General features: G+C 51.9%; 2 protein-coding genes across 2 annotated transcripts; both read left to right on the top strand.

Moving 5' to 3' along the window:
* Positions 1 to 622: 622 nt before the first annotated feature.
* Positions 623 to 4612, top strand: KRT36 (keratin 36). The gene is made up of 7 exons (NM_001192525.2): positions 623 to 1120; positions 2014 to 2096; positions 2346 to 2502; positions 3050 to 3211; positions 3312 to 3437; positions 3605 to 3825; positions 4225 to 4612. The coding sequence occupies exons 1-7, from the start codon at positions 671 to 673 to the stop codon at positions 4394 to 4396; spliced, it is 1371 nt and encodes a 456-aa protein (NP_001179454.2). The 5' UTR covers positions 623 to 670; the 3' UTR covers positions 4397 to 4612.
* An 8103-nt stretch (positions 4613 to 12715) lies between these two features.
* Positions 12716 to 17012, top strand: KRT35 (keratin 35). Its single transcript, NM_001076073.1, has 7 exons — positions 12716 to 13214; positions 14018 to 14100; positions 14296 to 14452; positions 14720 to 14881; positions 15170 to 15295; positions 15713 to 15933; positions 16511 to 17012. The coding sequence occupies exons 1-7, from the start codon at positions 12744 to 12746 to the stop codon at positions 16656 to 16658; spliced, it is 1368 nt and encodes a 455-aa protein (NP_001069541.1). The 5' UTR covers positions 12716 to 12743; the 3' UTR covers positions 16659 to 17012.
* Positions 17013 to 18277: the final 1265 nt, after the last annotated feature.

The following is an 18277-nucleotide window of genomic DNA, read 5'->3' as shown; positions in this document are numbered from 1 at the left end:
GCCCTGGTTTCAGATCCTTTGTACTCACTACCTGTTCATCTCAAGCAAGCTTTCTCTTTCTTTCCTTTTTTCTTCCTTCCTTCCTTTCAACCATTTTGAGCCTCAGTTTCCACACTGGTAAAACGGAGATGATACTGGCCATCTCCCAGGACTGTTGTGAGGTGTCCATGAAATGACTATAAGCCTGGCACATGATAGGTGTTCTGTGAATTTTACTTCCCTTTGCTCCCTTCTTAGCATCCCTGAGGTGAGCAGATATGAGGGGTAGGGGTAGTGGTCAGAGGTGACAAGTGAGCAGCCTGGGCACCTGGAAGAAGGCTCACAGAGAGGGCAGATACCAAATGTCATCCGTGAGGCCACTCCCAATTTATGGGATATGGTGCAAGGACTTTGAAGAGGCAATAAAATTCATATTCTACCAGGAAATGACAACAGCTGAGAGTCCTGACTTAGCAAATGAAATTCTACATTCTTTTTAATTTTTACAAGGTAAGGGATTTTGGATGGGTAGCAAAAATCACATTCTAATGAGATTCTCCTGGAATAGGAATGGGCTTTCCCAAGTGTAAGATGGCAACACCCCACAGACAGTGTATATAAATGCCTCAGAGAGGCCATGAGAGCCAGAACCTGAGCTTCTTGCTAAGCTGCAACCTTCTCTGCTAGCATCATGGCTTCCCAGTTCTGCTCCCCGATCTTCTCCTCTGGGTCCATCAGGGGCCACTGTGGTGCAACCAGCGGCATCTCTCGGGTGTCCTGTGTCCGCTCCGTGGGCTCCTGCAGGGGGCCCAGCCTTGCTGGGTCAGCCTCCTCTGTCAGGCTGGGCCTCTCCAGCCTTGGGAGCTGCTTGCCTGGTTCCTTCCTGTCCTCTGGGTTCCATTCCTCTGGCTTTGCCGGGGCCGGGGGCTGGTTCTGCGAGGGCTCCTTCAATGGCAACGAGAAGGAGACCATGCAGTTCCTGAACGATCGCCTGGCTAGCTACCTGGAGAAGGTGCGGCAGCTGGAGCGGGAGAATGCGGAGCTGGAGAGCCGCATCCGCGAGTGGTACGAGTCTCAGGCCCCGTACATCTGCCCCGACTACCAGTGCTACTTCAAGACCATTGAGGAGCTCCAGCAGAAGGTACCTGGGGCCTGGCCCCACCCCAGCCCAGCCACTCAGACCCTGGGAGCGGTCTGTCTCATCCCACTGCAGATGAGGCTGTAGCTCTCAGAGGATTCTCTCTCCTATTAGGGCCAGCTTTTCTCTCTAGGGGTTTGGTTTCTTGGGGGACCCAGACCTCTCTCTGTTTGTAAACTCCCCTCCTTTCCAGACAGTCTCAGCTATAGGAAGAGCAATCACACACACCATGTCCTTACTGGGCACAAGCTCTGCGCCTAATGCCTTCCCTTCCTTTTGTTTGTGTATTTCTCATCTTGGAGACATGGACATTATTGGTTCCATCTAACAGATGTGGAAGTTTAATTTTAGGGAGGTTCGGGCACTTTCTCAAGATACCATAGTCTGTCAGTGTTGGATGTGGAATCTGAATCCAGGTTGGCCTGGTTCTCTCTGCTCACCTTGGTGTGACCCACTGTGCCTTTGGGGCTGCAGGTGTCAGGGCTGATGGCCACTGTGATGCCCCTCCTGGGACTGTTGTTGCTGGTCATTCGTTAAGTCATGTCCAACTCTTTGCAACCCCATGGACTATAGCACACCTGGATTCCCTGGCCTTCACTATCTCCTGGAATTTGCTCAAACTCATGTCCATTGAATTGGTGATGCCATCCAACCATATCCAACCATCTCATCCTCTGTCGTCCCCTTCTCCTCCTGTTCTCAATCTTTCCCAGCATCAGGGTCTTTTCTAATGACTTTCCAGGACTGACACTCCCTCTATATCTAGGCTCGGAGCTCAGGGCTGGAGATGCCAAAGGTACTTAGAAGTATGGCCTCTGAAAGCTGGGCTGTCCCCTCCCACCTGCCCCCCCACTGCTGGGCCTTCCCCAGCTCACAGGATGGCCCTGGTTCCCCAGATCCTGCTGACCAAGGCTGACAATGCCAGGCTGGTCCTGCAAATTGACAACGCCAAGCTGGCTGCCGACGACTTCCGGACCAAGTGAGTGGCCTGATCTGGGAAGGCAGTTCTGTGCTGCTCCCTTGCCTCTGTCCTCTGCCTCTGGGAGCTGGTAGAGTGAGAGTGAGGCCAGATGCAGCTGTAAGTGGGAAGTGTGGCACAGTTCTAGATCCTTTCTGGGTCAAGGGAGAGAACCACAGCGATGCTAACCCCAAGCAGCTGGACAAGGTGGCGGGCCCTGCCTGTGAGTGGCTGCCTTGCCGCAGACTCAGCAGGGCTCTGTGTGTGCAGGTATGAGACGGAGCTGGGCATGCGGCAGCTGGTGGAGGCCGACACCAATGGCCTGCGCCGGATCCTGGACGAGCTGACCCTGTGCAAGGCTGACCTGGAGATGCAGGTGGAGTCTCTGAAGGAGGAGCTGATATGTCTCAAGAAGAACCATGAGGAGGTGAGGCTGGTCTCACATAGCCTCCTAATTATTCCCACCCAGCAGGGAGCCACTGCTGACCCTTGGGTGTAACAACGGTGACGACCACTTCCACAGTAACCCCAGCTGACATTTACTGATGGCCCACAGTGTGCCAAGAACTCTACAAAGCACTTTGTATTTCATTCTTGTTTCATGTCATCTTCACAATAATTCCGGGAGGTAAATACTATTACAAGCTCCATTTTATAGACGAGGAAACTGAGGCACAGAAAGGTTAAGTCACTTGTCTAAGGTCATATGGATCCCACACTCCTGGGCATGATACTAAATCTCCATTTGGAGGGTAGTGCCTGATAATGATTCTACTTACCTGGTATTTGCATCATCTTCCAAATTCTCCAAGGAGGCAGGTCAGGGTGCATGAGGAGGCTGAAGCCCAGAGAAGTTAAGCATCCTGTTTAATGTCACACAGCTGACAACCGAAGGAGGCTTTTTACCCAGGTCAGTCAAACTCGTATCCAACATCCTTGTGACAACCTTATGCCATCTTGCCTGCTCTCTGCAGGAAGTCAATACACTCCGATGCCAGCTTGGGGACCGGCTGAATGTGGAGGTGGATGCTGCTCCCCCGGTGGACCTCAACAAGATCCTGGATGAGATGAGATGCCAGTATGAGACCCTAGTGGAGAATAACCGCAGAGATGTGGAGGCCTGGTTCAACACCCAGGTAGGCCAGGCCAGCCCTGGACAAGCTTGTGGGGTGGGGTCACCCTTGACAGTGGCTTCACTTGCTCTGACCCTGCTCTGGGTCCTCTCACGCTTTTCAGACCGAGGAGTTGAACCAGCAGGTGGTGTCCAGTTCGGAGCAGCTGCAGTGCTGCCAGACAGAGATCATCGAGCTGAGACGCAACGTCAATGCCCTGGAGATCGAGCTGCAGGCTCAGCACAGCATGGTGAGTGGCCCCTGCCTGAGGGGCTGGCCCTGCTCGTGGCAGGTGCCCCAATCCACCAGCCTCGCTTATCACAGGTGGTGATCACTAGTGGTATGGAGATACCCAGGGCTGTGGGTCTCTAGGGGCAATTCCCTCCTATTGGCAGTGCTTCTTCTTTCCCTTTACAGCGGAATTCCCTAGAATCCACCCTGGCAGAGACTGAGGCCCGCTACAGCTCCCAGCTGGCCCAGATGCAGGGCCTGATTGGCAATGTGGAGGCTCAGCTGGCTGAGATTCGCTGCGACCTGGAGCGGCAGAACCAGGAGTACCAGGTGCTGCTGGATGTCAAGGCCCGGCTGGAGTCAGAGATCGCCACCTACCGCCGCCTGCTCGAGGGAGAAGACTGCAAGTGAGTGGCCATGGGTCCCGGGGGTCCAGACTTGGGGAAAAGGCTCACCTGGACCCAATGCTGAGTACCGCGGTGAGGGCATCAGTCCTGAAGTGGTTATTGTGCAGATGAAGGGGGGGCTTTATCACAGCCTCTGGAGAGACATTCCTTCTGGCCCTGGGCTTTAAGCATTTGCAGGGGGACAAGCTGGCCCCACTCACCGTACTTCTCCATCCATTGGTTCTGGCTGGGAGTTTCTGATCTTTGTCTATGCAGCCCTCAAGGGATTTCAGAGAGGCACCATCTGCGCCATTTGTCGTGGTCTCCCACCCAGCTCACCTGACCCTCATGTATGTTTGACATGCCAGTCAGTTCAACGGCCAATGCCAAACAGGCCTTGACATGATCTCATTTCCTCAGGCTGCCTGCCCATCCTTGTGCCACGGAATGCAAGCCTGCTGTTAGAGTTCCTTACGTCTCAACCGGTCCCTGTGCCCCGGCCCCCCAGCTCAGCACCCAGATCCGCACCATCACAGAGGAGATCAGAGATGGGAAGATCATTTCTTCCAGGGAGCACGTGCAGCCGCTGTAACTGGGCAGGCCCTGGCCCACAGGATGGAGAACACCCCTGTGGGTCCCGGCTCTAAATGACCCCCACTTCTCCTTCCCTAGAGGGACTCCCCGCTCAGCAGATTTTTCTACCAAAAAACTTCTTAGATTGTGTTTCTGGCTTTGACTTCTTTTACGCCGTGTAAAACTAAGCTTCCCTGGAAATTTACCCAATAAAGTGTGTTCTCTTGGCATAGAAATCTCGCCTCTGTCTATTCTCTGTGGTTAGTTAGTGGGGTGTTTGATTGAAGCTTGTTGCAAAAGTGTGGATTTTGGTTTTGGGTCTGTTTCTTCTGGCTCTGAGTGGTAAGAAGTGACAGGGTGATCCAAAATATTTCATAACAGGGATACCTGGGACCTTGGTCCCCGAGAACAGACACTGACCCAGTCCAGATGGCTGCTGGCCATAACCTACAGGGTTGGGCCTGCCCATGAGGACCACCTGAGGGGACCCCAGAAGAGGCCAAGGCACCCAGCTGTCCTCACTAGCCCTGCCCGGTCTGGTGGTTTTCTCTTCCCTTCAGCTTATCCTCCCTTGTTCAGCTCCTGCTGTCACCCTGCTGGCTACCCCCAGGCCTGACACTGGGGATAGTTTGGGGGGTGCCACCCAGAGGGGCAAACTTCAAGCAGACAGCCTGGGTCAGCCAGTGACAGAGGGGAGTCGGGTGAGCTGGGAGATGCAGGTGAGAGGGCTGGGAGAATCCAAGTCCCTAACACTAGAAACAGGGCTGAAGTAAAGTGGGGAAGAGTGGGTGGTAAGACGCAGAGCAGGGCGGAGGACAGCCAGACTACACTTGGAGCAGAGGTCAAAGAGCCCTGGATTCCGCTGGCTGAACCGTGCTCGTATGGGCATCAGGTCTAACAGTGCCAGACTCTGGATGGCCCTCTGATCAGAAAAGTACAACCTGGAGCAGTCTGAGAGCCCCATGCCTCCTTTGTCCCTGTGACTCCTTCTTCCTTTGAGAACATAAGCCCAGAGAAGGCAGTGACTTGCCCCAGGTCACACAGCAGTGAGTGGCAGGGACCAGGCCATTGCTTAGCTATTCTGAGTCTAATCAGGTGCTCCTCCCAGCCCACCAGTTGTCCGTCTCTGTCTCCTCCCTTCCTCACCCCCCACCTGACCTCCTTCCCTCTCTTCTCTGCCTCTGGGCTCTTGCTTGAACCCAAGATCCACAGGAAAAAACTGGTCCTGCTCTCTGTCACCAGGTGTGCGTAGCCTCTTAGTCGTGTCCGACTCTTTGTGACCGCATGGACTGTAGCCAACCAATCTCCCCTGTCCACGGGGATTCTCCACGCAAGAATACTGGAGTGGGTTGCCATGCCCTCCTCCAGGGGATCTTCCCCACCCAGATCAAACCCAGGTCTCCCTTGCAGGCAGATTCTTCACCATCTGAGCCACCAGGGAAGCCCATGTCGCCAGGCATTAGTTGCTAAACATCCATCTTTGACCTGCTGGACAAGCCACAGGTGCTTCAATTATCTCCTGGACTTTGGGTGAAGATGTTCTCAGGAGAACTGGAGCAGCTGGCACGGAGCCTGGTTGTGAGCCCTAGCCATGTCACGTGACCTCTCTGGTCCCGCATCTTTGTAAAGGAGCTGTGGGAGACTCCAATGTGTGGACAGCGCCTGGGAAGTGGTAGCTCCAAGTGCTGGTGTTAAACGAAGAGAGTTTCCCAGGCTGAGAGTTGGGGCTGGGAAACCCTACGGTGTGGGCTCAGGCTCTTTGCTTGATTACACGGTGGGACGTCGATGGGGCCAACACTGCCGGCCAGCAGCACCCTCAGAGCTGGACAGCGAACCCAATGGGCTCAGCTTCAGACCCCAACTCTGCCCAGGGCTCAGGTGATGAGAGGTGGGTAGCCGGGCATGCTCAGAGAGTGCACCACACCCTTGTGTGCTGCTTCATAGAAATAGCAGGAGATGGGAGTGGGCTGAACCTCCATTCCTGCCAGGGCTCCAGCTGCCTGGCTCCTGCATGGAAGCAGTAGACAGACTGTGCAGGCTTGTGACCTGATGAATAATCATGCTGTCAACTCCTCGAACCACACAGTGTGTGCCCTGTTTATGCAAACTCTGCAGTTTGTATTTTCACAGCCTCATCACATGCATTCAGATGGCCTGCATGTCAGGGGTGCTTTACTTATGTAGCTTTGTCTAACATTTTATCAAATTGTTCAGAGCATCTGTGTTGGTTAAGGAACCCCTGCTCTCAACCTCACATGCACACCCATTACTGAGTCCGGTGTACCTCTCCAGCCGTTCACACTAAAGTTCCATGCTGTTTGGAGTGGGTATTCACACAGCAAGTGGCAGACTCAGGATCCCTTCTCAAGTGTTTTCCATCAATGGAGAGATGACAGAAAGTCTTACATTTGACCAAATTTCTCAAGAGTGAATATAAAACTTCATTTCAAGGCATCTGATCTTGTTTGCACTTTCTAGCTATGACATCTGGCTGGCTTTCTCATTCACATGTACTCAGATCAATTAATCTATCGACAGATAAGTACTGAGCACCCTGTTCATGGAAGATGCTACTACAGGAGTTTATGTCAGGTAAGCTGGCGTGGGAGAAGCAGCTGGATCAAACAGTGGTTAATGGGCACTGTTTGCTAGTTACTAATGTTCTTGCTGTGAAGATACCACCCATGCACTGCCACACAGCTTCAGAGATGGCAGGTGTGGCTGAGGGGCTGGTTTTCAGGTTCTTAGGAGCAGAGAGGTCATTAAGAGCTGGGGAGTCCAGGGAAGTCTTTAGAAGAGATTCAGAATTGATAAGGAACCTTGAAGGATGGGCAGCAGTAGCAGGAAGGAGGGAAAAGGGCATTTGAGGACATGGCCAAATGTCTTCGTGGTATGTGCTGGGGACAGCACGGACTCCAGCTGAGCAGGGTGCAAAAGTCCTGTAGAGAAAGTTATTAGGGTACTTGCTAAAGAATCATTAGCTCTTGCTAATGAGGTTCTAAGTAATTATTTTGTTGTATTAAAAAGAATGCTAATAAAAATGGAAATAGATCAGAAAATTTCATAGCTTTAAAAATATTGCTGCTCAAAAGATACATGCACCCCAACGTTCATTGCCACACTATTTCCACAGCCAGGACATGGAAGCAGCCTAAATGTACATTGACGGAGGAATGAATAAAGAAGATGTGGTACATATATACAATGGAATACTACTCAGCCATAAAAAGGAATGAAGTTGGGCCATTTGCAAAGGTGTAGATGGACCTAGAGACAGTCATACAGGATAAAGTAAGTCAGAAAAAGAAATACAAATATTGTATATTCATGCATATATGCGAAATATAGAAAAACAGTACAGATGAACTTATCTGCAAAGCAGAAATAAAGTCATGGATGTAGAGGACAAGCATATGGATGTCAAAGAGGGAAGGGGAGATAGGATGGATTGGGAGATTGGGATTGGCATACATACACCACTATGTGAATAATAGATTAATGAGAACTGATGGAGAAGGAAATAGCAACCCACTCCAGTGCTCTTGCCTGGAGAGTCCCTTGGACAGAGGAGCCTGGTGGGCTACAGTCCATGGGGTCACAGAGTTGGACACGACTGAGCTACTGACACATACACAGTGAGAACTGATTGCATAGCACAGTGAACTCTACTCCATGGTGACCTAAAATGGCAACCCACTCCAGTATTCTTGCCTGGAGAATCCAATAGACAGAGGAGCCTGGCAGGCTGCAGTCCATGGGGTCGCAAAAGTTGCATATGACTTAGGGTCTAAACCACCAAATGGGAAAGAAATCCAAGGAAAAGGGGATGTATGTGTATGTGCGGCTGATTCACTTTGCTGTATGGCAGAAATTCACACAACCTAGTAAAGCAATTATACTCCAATCAAATCAAAACAAAACAAAAATATTGCAGCCCAAGACATCACATAACAAGATGGAAGAGAAGGGGTTGCTGGGTGAACAGTGTAAAAACACTTTTCCTTACACAAATATTACTGATATGTTTTATAAAATTATCTAAAAACACCGATCAAGAATTCTTAGCCACACCTTTGGCACCGGGTTGGCTTATGGGCCTGCCTCCCTCTGGCTTTTGGCCAAGAGAACACTTTGCTCTTTGCTGAAGGGCTGGTCACTCTGGGCAGGTGCAGCACCTCCACAGGAATGCTTGATCTCTCACCATCCTGAGCCTCAGTTTCCCCATCTGTCAGAGTAGGGATAGTAAGGGTGACTCTGGAAGTATCTTTCACTCCCTGTTCTCTACTCACTTTTTCTCTTCTTTCTTCTTCTTTCTCTCCCTTTCTGTGTTCCTTATCTGTCAAAAAAAAAAAAATTCTTTCTTTGCTTCCTTATTTAGCACAATTCACCAAACAGAAAGCACCCATCCATTCATTTGCTATGAAACATCTGGAAGCCCAGTGCTTGACACTGTGGAGGTTTCATGAGAAGTGCGAGGTCAGCCTTGGCCTCCAAGTGCTTATGGTCTCCCTAGGCAGAAAGGGTTGGGACATGAAACAACTAGAAGATATCAATGAAAGTGGAAACAGTGACAGGTTTTATTTTCTTGGGCTCCAAAATCACTTCAGACAGTGACTGAAGCCATAAAATTAAAAGACGTTTGCTCCTTGGAAGAAAAGCAACGACAAACCTAGACAGTGTATTAAAAAGCAGAGACATCACTGTGCTGACAAAGGTCTGTATAGTTAAAGCTATGGTTTTCCAGTAGTCATGTACCCGTGTGAGAGTCAGACCATAAAGAAGGCTGAGAGCTGAAAGTGGTTCTGGAGAGGACTCTTGAGAATCTCTTGGACAGCAAGGAGATCAAACCAGTCAATCCTAAAGGATATTAACCCTGGATATTCATTGGAAGGACTGATTCTGATTCTGAAACTGAAGCTCCAATACTTTGGCCCCCTGATGCGAAGAGCTGACTCATTGGGAAAGACCCTGATGCTGAGAAAGAGTGAGGGCAAGAGGAAAAGGGGGCAACAGAGGGTGAGATGGCTGGATGTCCTAAGTGACTCAATGGACATGAGTTTGAGCAAGCTCTGGGAGACAGTGAAGGATAGGGAAGGCTGGCATGCTGTAGTCCATGGGGTCACAAAGAGTTGGACATGACTTAGCGACTGAACAGCAACAAGTGAATGGAAGGCTAGTGGGTCAACCACTGGCCACTGCCTTGGGTGATCAGAGCCGGGAGGCACTGTGGGGCTGGGGTAAGGGGTGGGCTCTAGGGGGAAGGTCAGGCTGGGGCTGGGTCCCCAGTGGCAATGGGGTGGGCCTCCATCTGGAGCCAGAAGGCTTGGGCTTCAGTCTCCCTGGGAAGAAGACTGTATTAATGTTGGCAAGCAACCCCTGCCCTGGAAGTCAGTGTCTTCCTGTGTTTCAGGGTGTGTGGGGGGCTTAAAGGAAAGATGCCCCTGGAATGCCTGTACGAATGCTCACCAGCTGTGGGACCTCAGGTTGGCTCCTGGAACATTCCAAGCCTCAGTTTACTCCACTGCTAAAGGGGGATATTGGTGACGCCATCTCATGAGGCTGTTGAGAGGTTGAGCAAAGAGAGTTTGGTGAACAATGGCTGGTCCCTTTAGCCTCATTAATAACAGGGCTGGCTGGGCAAAGGAACCCTTTCCAGGCAGCACAGTTGTGGGGCCCTGCCTGGGAAGCCATGTGGCCCTTAAGCTGTGTAAACAGCCTGAGGCTTCCCAGGCCTTGGCGGCTGTAGCTTCTCTGGGTCCTGTGGCTCCAGGGTAGCCCTCGCTGAGCCAGATCACGTCCTCAGGAGGTTGGGGCTTAGGAGGGCTTGGGTGGGGCCTTATACCCCCATGGGTGGGAAAGGCAAACACCCAAGGAGGTGCAGCCAGGCTTCCAGCTCAGCTGTATCCTTTGCACTGGAGCATGGATTTCCAAGCAGGAGAGGCTGAGGCAGCCAATGGGATCCTGGGGTTGTGCCGGGCGGGTGCTGGTCACACCAGGCCCCTGGGTATGGGAAGGGCACAGTGACTCATGGGAGCTCTACACCTGAGGGCCCCAAACACACACACCTGGCCCATGGGATGGTGGCCTGTGTCCTCAGAACCTGTCCATACTCCCCCATGACATGAGCTTAGCATCACTGGTCTGGGGACAAGACTGCACCCACGTGGGGACTGGCAGTCATAGCAGCTGCTGTCACAGAACCTACTATGCGCAGGGACTGTTCTAGTTCTTTAAACTCATGTAGTCCTGACAGCAGCCCTAGGAAGTGGGTATATTATCCTCCTCCCATTTCACAGGGAAGGAAACAGAGAGGTGCAGAGAAGTGAAGGCACGCGATTGGGGACGTGGTGGGGCCGGGATCTGAACTCACAGGATTTACACATAACCTCAATGCTGTGCTGCTTCTCCTGGGACAACAGAGGCTGCTGACCATCCAATGAAGGCCACTCCTTTCTGTCCTTTCCATTCTGCATGAGCCCGACCATGTCCAATAGCTGGTTCTAGAGCAGAGGTGCAGGCGGGCAGTGTAGTGGAGAGGGCTCAGCTGGACTCAGATTGGCAGCTTGGCTTTGTAGCTGGAGGCCTTTGGGTGAGCTCTAATTAACTCTGGGTCTTGGTTTTCACAGCTTTGAGATGAAGATGATACACCAGGGCTCACAAGGCAATGTGAGGACTAATGCAGCACTTGGCTGATGGTCGCTCTCCTGAATTGAAGTGACGCAGCAGCAGCAGCAGCAGAAGAGTGAGTCGGCTTTTCACGTGGCTCAGTGGTAAAGAATCCACCTGGCAATACAAGAGATGCTGGTTTGATCCCTGGGTTGGGAAGATCCCCTGGAGAGGGTAACGGCAATTCACTCTAGTGTTCTTGCTTGGGAAATCCCCATGGACAGAGGAGCCTGGTGGACTATAGTAGGTGGGGTTGCAAAAAGAGTTGAACATGACTGAGTGACTAAACAATAATAAGAAGAGTGAGCAGGAACCAAGATGGCAGGGCCACCCAGAAGGCAAGTCCTACAGAGCTCTTCCTGATACTCCCAAACTGACTCAGTTCCTGGTCCCTCTTATGGGTCTCCCTTGCTTGCAGATCGGATCTGCTGAAAAGTAGCCCACTCTTGTCAAGCTGTCAGCATCAGTCCAGACTATGAAATGAAATGAAGTGCAAGTCGCTCAGTTGTGTCCGACCCTTTGCGACTCCATGGACTATACAGCTTATGGAATTCTCTAGGCCAGAATACTGGACTGAGTAGCCTTTCCCTTCCCCAGGGGATCGTCCCAACCCAGGGATTGAGCCCAGGTCTCCTGCATTGCAGGCAGATTCTTTACCAGCTGAGCCACCAGGTAAGCCCAAGAATACTAGAGTGGGTAGCCTACCCCTTCTCCAGGGGATCTTCTCAACCCAGGAATTGAACTGGGGTCTCCTGCATCACAGGCAGATTCTTTACCAACTGAGTTATCAGGGAAACAGACAACTATAGCAGAGATAAAGTCAAGCTCTATGCGCTTCTGAGGGGGCTGTGAACAGGACCGCTCCCCTGTCCCCAGGCAACCAGAAGAGAAGCCTTCTCCATTATTTACCCAGGGCCTGGAGAGGCATACCTTCCTACACATGGGAGGGGTCACCATGGGCAGGTGCTCAGTTAGCCGACCTTTAGTGGTTTGGGCTAGCGCTGAGGCTACACAACTGGAGGAGATTTCCTGACAAGAAAGGGAGCAGGGATGTGTTTCTCAAGGCTCTGCTGTATCTGGGGTGACCAAGTGTCCCATTTTCCCCAGGATTAAGGGGTTCCTGGGACATGGGACTTTATCACAGAAACCAGAACAATCCTGGAGAAACTGGGAGAGTTGGTCACCAGAGTCATATTTCTCAGCCCATTCTAGAGCCTTCTGTGTCTCCTTAGGCACCAGGTCCCCATCTTTCTACAACCATCAGGCTTGCTCGTCCATCTCCCAGGAGCCAGCCTGAGACCTCCTGTATGCCCTAGGGCTCATCAAAGGAGACGCTGCTGGAGAAAGTTGAGAGAGCGGCTGGACTCCCACACCTCTGGACGCTGATGACAGGCTTCTTTGAAGAACAGATGAAGACTTGGTCCTCCGGGGGACATGGGGAGCTGGAGATGAGTCTTGACATAGCCCCCAGTCCAACAGGGCTGGTTTTTTTTTATGAGGCCGGGAAATGTTCATGGGAAGCTAAACATGAGGTTAATGAGGGGTTCTGATGGAAAGTGGTATTAACTTTAACAAGGAGAAAACACTTTGTAAAGAACAACGCCCATTGGGGTGGAGATATAAACCCGGGCATAAGAAGCTGCTTCTCTGTGTCAGGGGGTTTCCGGGCTCGAAGCTCCATCACGTGTGCTGTCCAAGTCATGGCTTCCAAATGCCTCAAGGCCAGCTTCTCGTCGGGGTCTCTCAAGGTCCCGGGAGGGGCTGGTGGGGGCTCGGCTCGCGTGTCCACAATATTCTCCAGCAGCTCTTGCAAGCTCCCCAGCTTCTCCCGGGGGCCTCGGAGTTTCTCTGCCTGTTCAGTCGGGCTGGGCAAGAGCAGCTGCAGGGCCGCCAGCTGCCTGCCTGCTCTCTGCCTCCCCTCTGGAGGCTTTGCTACCAGCTACGGCATGGCCGGGGGCTGGTTTGGTGAGGGCATTCTTACAGGCAATGAGAAGGAGACCATGCAGTTCCTAAACGACCGGCTGGCCAGCTACCTGGAGAAGGTGCGGCAGCTGGAGCGGGAGAACGCGGAGCTGGAGAGCCGCATCCACGAGTGGTGTGAGCAACAGGTGCCCTACCTGTGCCCCGACTACCAGTCTTACTTCCAGACCATCGAGGAGCTCCAGAAGAAGGTGAGGGGGTCTGAGACAGAGTCTGGGGCCACCAGCACCAGCCTGGTACCTCTGTTCCCATGGGACACTTCAGAGGTCACAAAGCTTGGTCACAGCTGTGGCCTCCTTCGCTCCTTCCAAGGAGGTATCATTTGGCCATTTTACAGATGAGAACACTGAGGCTCAGGCTGGTTAACTGACTGATCCAGGGGGTGGTTAGTGGAGTCTGAGTCTGAGTACAAACTCTATGAACTAACTGATTGTGAGACCTTTAATGTCATACCACAAGCTCTGGGTTTGAATTTATTTTTTTCTTTCTTTTCTAAGGTAAGGGGATTGGGCTTGAAGTGTTTGGTGCAGACCAGGTTTCCTATAACTAACTCTGGGAGAGCCTTTCATAAGTTTCCTTCTTGCCCAGCCCGCATCCCCAGAAAGTCCTAGCCAACTCCTGGAAGGGAGCATTTGTGTCCAGGGAATCATAGAGTATGTTCTTGCTAATGACCTACTGAGAGACCCCTCCAGTCCTGGGAGACAGGAAGACAGGAAGAAGCCGCTGTGTCAGGTCTTCCCTGCAGCGTGTCCCTGTCTCTAACCCAGGTTACAGGTCTGAGATGCCCTGTGTTGCTAGGGACCTTAGGGTTTCCCGCTGTGATCCCTACAGCACGCCCATAAGTTTCATGGAGCCTCAGCTGCCAAGAGCCCAGGGATGGGTGACCCTCTCCCTCCAAAGACAGCCCATGCCAGCTGAGCAGGGCAGCAGAATGGGGAGCTCCTGCCAGCAGAATGCCTTTTCTTTCCCTGAAGTCACTTCTTTATTTCCCCAGACCCTGTGCACCAAGTCTGAGAACGCCAGGCTGGTGGTGCAGATTGACAATGCCAAGCTGGCTGCAGATGACTTCAGGACAAAGTGAGCTGTCCCATTTGCCCTTTGGTTGGGGTTGGTACAGCTGGACATGGGTGGCGTCCAGACTCAGGTTTTGGGTTGCCCTGAATCACTGAGACATAAGGCAGGACACACAGCACCAGGCCAGTCTGGGGTGGGATCCGACATAGATAATAGAAGGAAAAAACAGCTTCAGGCATCCTGTTATGTACCTACCAGGTACGAGACCGAGGTATCCATGCGGCAGCTGGTGGAGTCAGACATGAATGGCCTACGTAGGATCCTGGATGATCTGACCCTGTGCAAGGCCGACCTGGAGGCCCAGGTGGAGTCCCTGAAGGAGGAGCTGCTCTGCCTCAAGAAGAATCATGAGGAGGTGAGCATGGGGGCAGGTGAGCATGGGGAGCCAGGGTAGGCATGGGGAACAGGTGAAGCTGGGGGAGAAGGTGAGGCTGGGGGACAGGTAAGCATGGAGAACAGAAGAGCATGGGGGGCAGGTGAGCATGAGGAGCAGGTGAAACTGGGAGAGAAGGTGAGGTTGGGGGGTAGGTGAGCACGGGGAGCAAGTGAACATGGGGAGCAGGTAGGCATGGGGGAGGCATCCACCTGGGAAAGTTAGTGCTGACCCTGGTCTGTGCTACAGGAAGTGAACTCCCTGCGCTGCCAGCTGGGTGATCGACTCAACGTCGAGGTGGACGCTGCCCCACCCGTTGACCTGAACCGTGTTCTGAATGAGATGAGGTGCCAGTATGAGACCCTGGTGGAAAATAACCGCCGGGAGGCTGAGGACTGGTTTAACACCCAGGTGGGTACCTGGAAACTGTCAGTGCAATAGAGACCCATGGTAGGTCACAGAAGTGACCTTGAGGCTCTGAATCAAAAACCTGAGTTTGAGTCCCAGCCCTGTTTCAACTTCACTGTGCACCTTGGGCATATTGCTGTCCTGAAGGTGACAGTGATCTCAAGGGTGAGATGAATGGGGTGGACGGGGTGATCTGGACAGTCCTTGGCTCATGATTCTAAGTGGCTTCTGTCGACTTCTGAAGCCGAGTCCCCGGTATTTCTGACTGGGTCCCGTGTGTGTGTGTTTCAGACTGAGGAACTAAACCAGCAGGTGGTGTCCAGCTCGGAGCAGCTGCAGTCCTACCAGGCGGAGATCATTGAGCTGAGACGCACGGTCAATGCCCTGGAGATTGAGCTGCAGGCCCAGCACAGCATGGTGAGCCCGAGGCTGGCTTGGGGCAGTGGCTGGACCAAGCCTAGCAGTGCAGGGGCCTGCCCACCCCAGTCGCCATGCTCTGACCACGTGGGCAGGTTCCAGAGGGTCGAGTTATTGAGTGTCAGGGATTTTCTGTGCAGAGAAGAGGAAGGAGGGCCCAACTCCCGTTCACCAAGGTCCCAGGGGGTAAAAGACAGGTAACTAGTAGCACTCGGCCTGTCCTGGCAGCATCTCCTGTATTTGTGAGAACAGATTCATTCTGAGTAATTATCAGTGACTCAGAAATATTAACAGGGGAGCTCCTCTCTAGATCAGGAAGCTAAAGGGCTAACTGACTCATCTCAGATGAGATATCTGATTGTGGCTCATCCAGGCTTGAAGTGATTCTTCCTTCCTACACAATCCTTGCCCTCACAGAGAGATGCTTTGGAATCCACCCTGGCAGAGACAGAGGCCCGCTACAGCTCCCAGCTGGCCCAGATGCAGGGCCTGATCGGCAACGTGGAGTCGCAGCTGGCAGAGATCCGCTGTGACCTGGAGCGGCAGAACCAGGAGTACCAGGTGCTGCTGGACGTGCGGGCCCGGCTGGAGTGTGAGATCAACACGTACCGGGGGCTGCTGGACAGCGAGGACTGCAAGTGAGTACCCTGCATGCTCTCTGGTCTATGAAGCCCTGGAGACACAGCGTGGTGGCCTGGGAAGAGCTGGTATTTGAATTCAGTGGCCCTGGGTTTTGGTTTAGGTCTTATTATATAGTTATCCTTCGACCCAGGCAATTTCCTTTACTCTCTGGGCCTCTTCCTCACTGGTAAAATGAGGGGGCAGGATTAGAAGACTATTTTTCTTCTTCATTCATTAATTTGAAAAAAATTATTAAATTAATTCTTGAATATAATTTATTATTATGTATTTCATTTTTGTTAAATCAATATTTAGAGTTTTCATCATTATGACATCATTGTATTTTTCATAGCTGAACTACATGATGCATTCTAATTGCTTCTTTCTTTGACAAGTGTGATTGAATGCAAGTTCAAGGCAAAACATCAGAGTCAGGAGCAGAGAAAGGTTAATTGCAGGGCCATCAAGGAGAACAGGTGGCTCATGTGCAAAATCCCTGAGCCCCAGGACTTGAGGGATTTTTAAGGGGCTCCCAGTGATTGAAAAACAGCAGTTGGAAAATCATAGTGATATGACTTTCTTTTTTCCTCCTAGGCTCCCTTGTAACCCGTGTGCCCCGGACCACTCGCCCTCTAAGTCTTGCCTCCCCTGTCTTCCTGCGGCCTCCTGTGGGCCTGGCATGGCCCGTACCACCTGTAGCCCCCGCCCCATCTGTGTGCCCTGCCCGGGAAGCCGGTTCTGAGTGTGACTAGTCCAGAAAGCCAAGGCCATTGTATCCAGGGCTTGGACTTGGCCTCAATTCAACTGTAACCCTAAAGCCCAATCCCCTGTAACTTTGTGCCTAGCCTAGGCCCAGACAATTACATACTTTATCTTTCTCAAAGCCTGCCACTAGGGTCGGAAGCCTTAGTGGCAATAAGACCTCGAAGGCCTCAGCTCCTCATCATTTTGATGGGGGCCAGCGCCTCTGTTCTCAGGCTGCCTCCTGGGTCAGGTTTTCCTACTGGGTGCTATTTCAGTGGTATCTGAAATGCAGCAAAGGGCTTCTATTGTACAACAATAAAGCACGTTTGCTCTGGTTCTCTATGCCTAACCAGCTCTGGTCTGATATTGTTGGCTTGGGTCTCTGTTGGTTTGGGTGAAGAGGGGTGGCTCTTAGGCAGATGAGTGGGGGAGGTTGGCCATGTATGACCCTGGGGATGACAGGATCCCTATGTCCCTCTTTTGGGGTGTTAGCAGTCTACAGTGGGATGTTTAGCTCAGTTTTCCTGTTTAAGATTCTTCTCCAAGGGCTTCTCTGGTAGCTCAGTCGGAAAAGAGTCTGCCTGTAGTTCAGGAGACCTGGGTTTGATCCCTGGGTCAGGAAGATCCCCCAGAAAAGGAAATGGCAAAACACTCCAGTATTCTTGCCTGGAAAATCCCATGGATAGAGGAGCATGGTGGGCTGCAGTCCATGGGATCCCAAAGAGTCGGGCAGGACTGAGCGACTAACATTGTCTTTCCAAGGTTCTACTGTGGTGACATGTGTTACAAGCCCCTCCTACCCCCTTAGTATACATGGTCGACTTGGGGTTCCAGGGGAAGATGGTTAACACTGAGATCAGTATAATGTAAAGCATTTTAGGCCACTTCATTGGCCTCATGCCTGTGGCCATAAGAGCAGCAGTATGGAATCTCACACCAAAGTCCCATGCTTTTAGAAATGCGTTATCTTCAATCCCTCACACAACCCTTCCAGTTCAGCATCTCTTCTAAAACCCCACAGCCTAGGGACTTCCCTGGTGGTCCAGTGGCTAAGACTCTGTGCTTCCAATGCAGGGAGTCTGGGTTCGATCCCTGGTCAGGGATCTAGATCCCACATCCTGCATGCTGCAACAAAGATCAGAGATCCTGAGTGCCACAACTAATATCTGGAATAGCCAAATAAATCAATAAACAAAAAACCAAACCAAACCCCACAGCTCATCCAAATCAGGAGATGGGGGAGTGAGCCTGCCATTGTGCTTCCTCCCACAGTTCAGAGAGTCTTCTTCCTAAGAGACTCATCATGCTCTGGAGTTCTCTTGACCTCTGATGAGGTACATGATGCCTTTGGGTCCCAAGGAATTTCCACATGGAAGTGGGAGCTCTCAGTCTCTTGGACCAAAGACTCATTTGTGCCCAGAATGTCCTTCTTCAACAGACCAGGCAAATTGCAAGCTCTGCCAATCCCAGTTGGAAATGGAGAAGGAGGAAGGCTAAACTCCTTGAGACATAAAGGAAGAAAAGTTGTTCCCAGATAGCCACATACTCTTCAAAAGATGTGAAGAGCACCACTAAGGAACTTCAGTGATGTCAAGAGACATCACTTGTGACAGTGCC

This window comes from Bos taurus, chromosome 19 (genome assembly GCF_002263795.3).
Source record: "Bos taurus isolate L1 Dominette 01449 registration number 42190680 breed Hereford chromosome 19, ARS-UCD2.0, whole genome shotgun sequence".
Lineage (NCBI taxonomy): Eukaryota > Metazoa > Chordata > Mammalia > Artiodactyla > Bovidae > Bos > Bos taurus.
The sequence above is the reverse complement of the archived record's forward strand: the minus strand, read 5'-3'. Positions and strand labels throughout refer to the sequence as shown.

Bases quoted from the DNA above. Each gene is read 5' to 3' on its own strand.
- KRT35 (NM_001076073.1), top strand. From the start codon at position 12,744: ATGGCTTCCAAATGCCTCAAGGCCAGCTTCTCGTCGGGGTCTCTCAAG. The intron at 13,215-14,017 runs GTGAGGGGGTCT...TTATTTCCCCAG, and splicing joins TCGAGGAGCTCCAGAAGAAG to ACCCTGTGCACCAAGTCTGA. The intron at 14,882-15,169 runs GTGGGTACCTGG...TGTGTGTTTCAG, and splicing joins AGGACTGGTTTAACACCCAG to ACTGAGGAACTAAACCAGCA.
- KRT36 (NM_001192525.2), top strand. From the start codon at position 671: ATGGCTTCCCAGTTCTGCTCCCCGATCTTCTCCTCTGGGTCCATCAGG. The intron at 3,438-3,604 runs GTGAGTGGCCCC...TTCCCTTTACAG, and splicing joins TGCAGGCTCAGCACAGCATG to CGGAATTCCCTAGAATCCAC. The intron at 3,826-4,224 runs GTGAGTGGCCAT...TCATTTCCTCAG, and splicing joins CTCGAGGGAGAAGACTGCAA to GCTGCCTGCCCATCCTTGTG.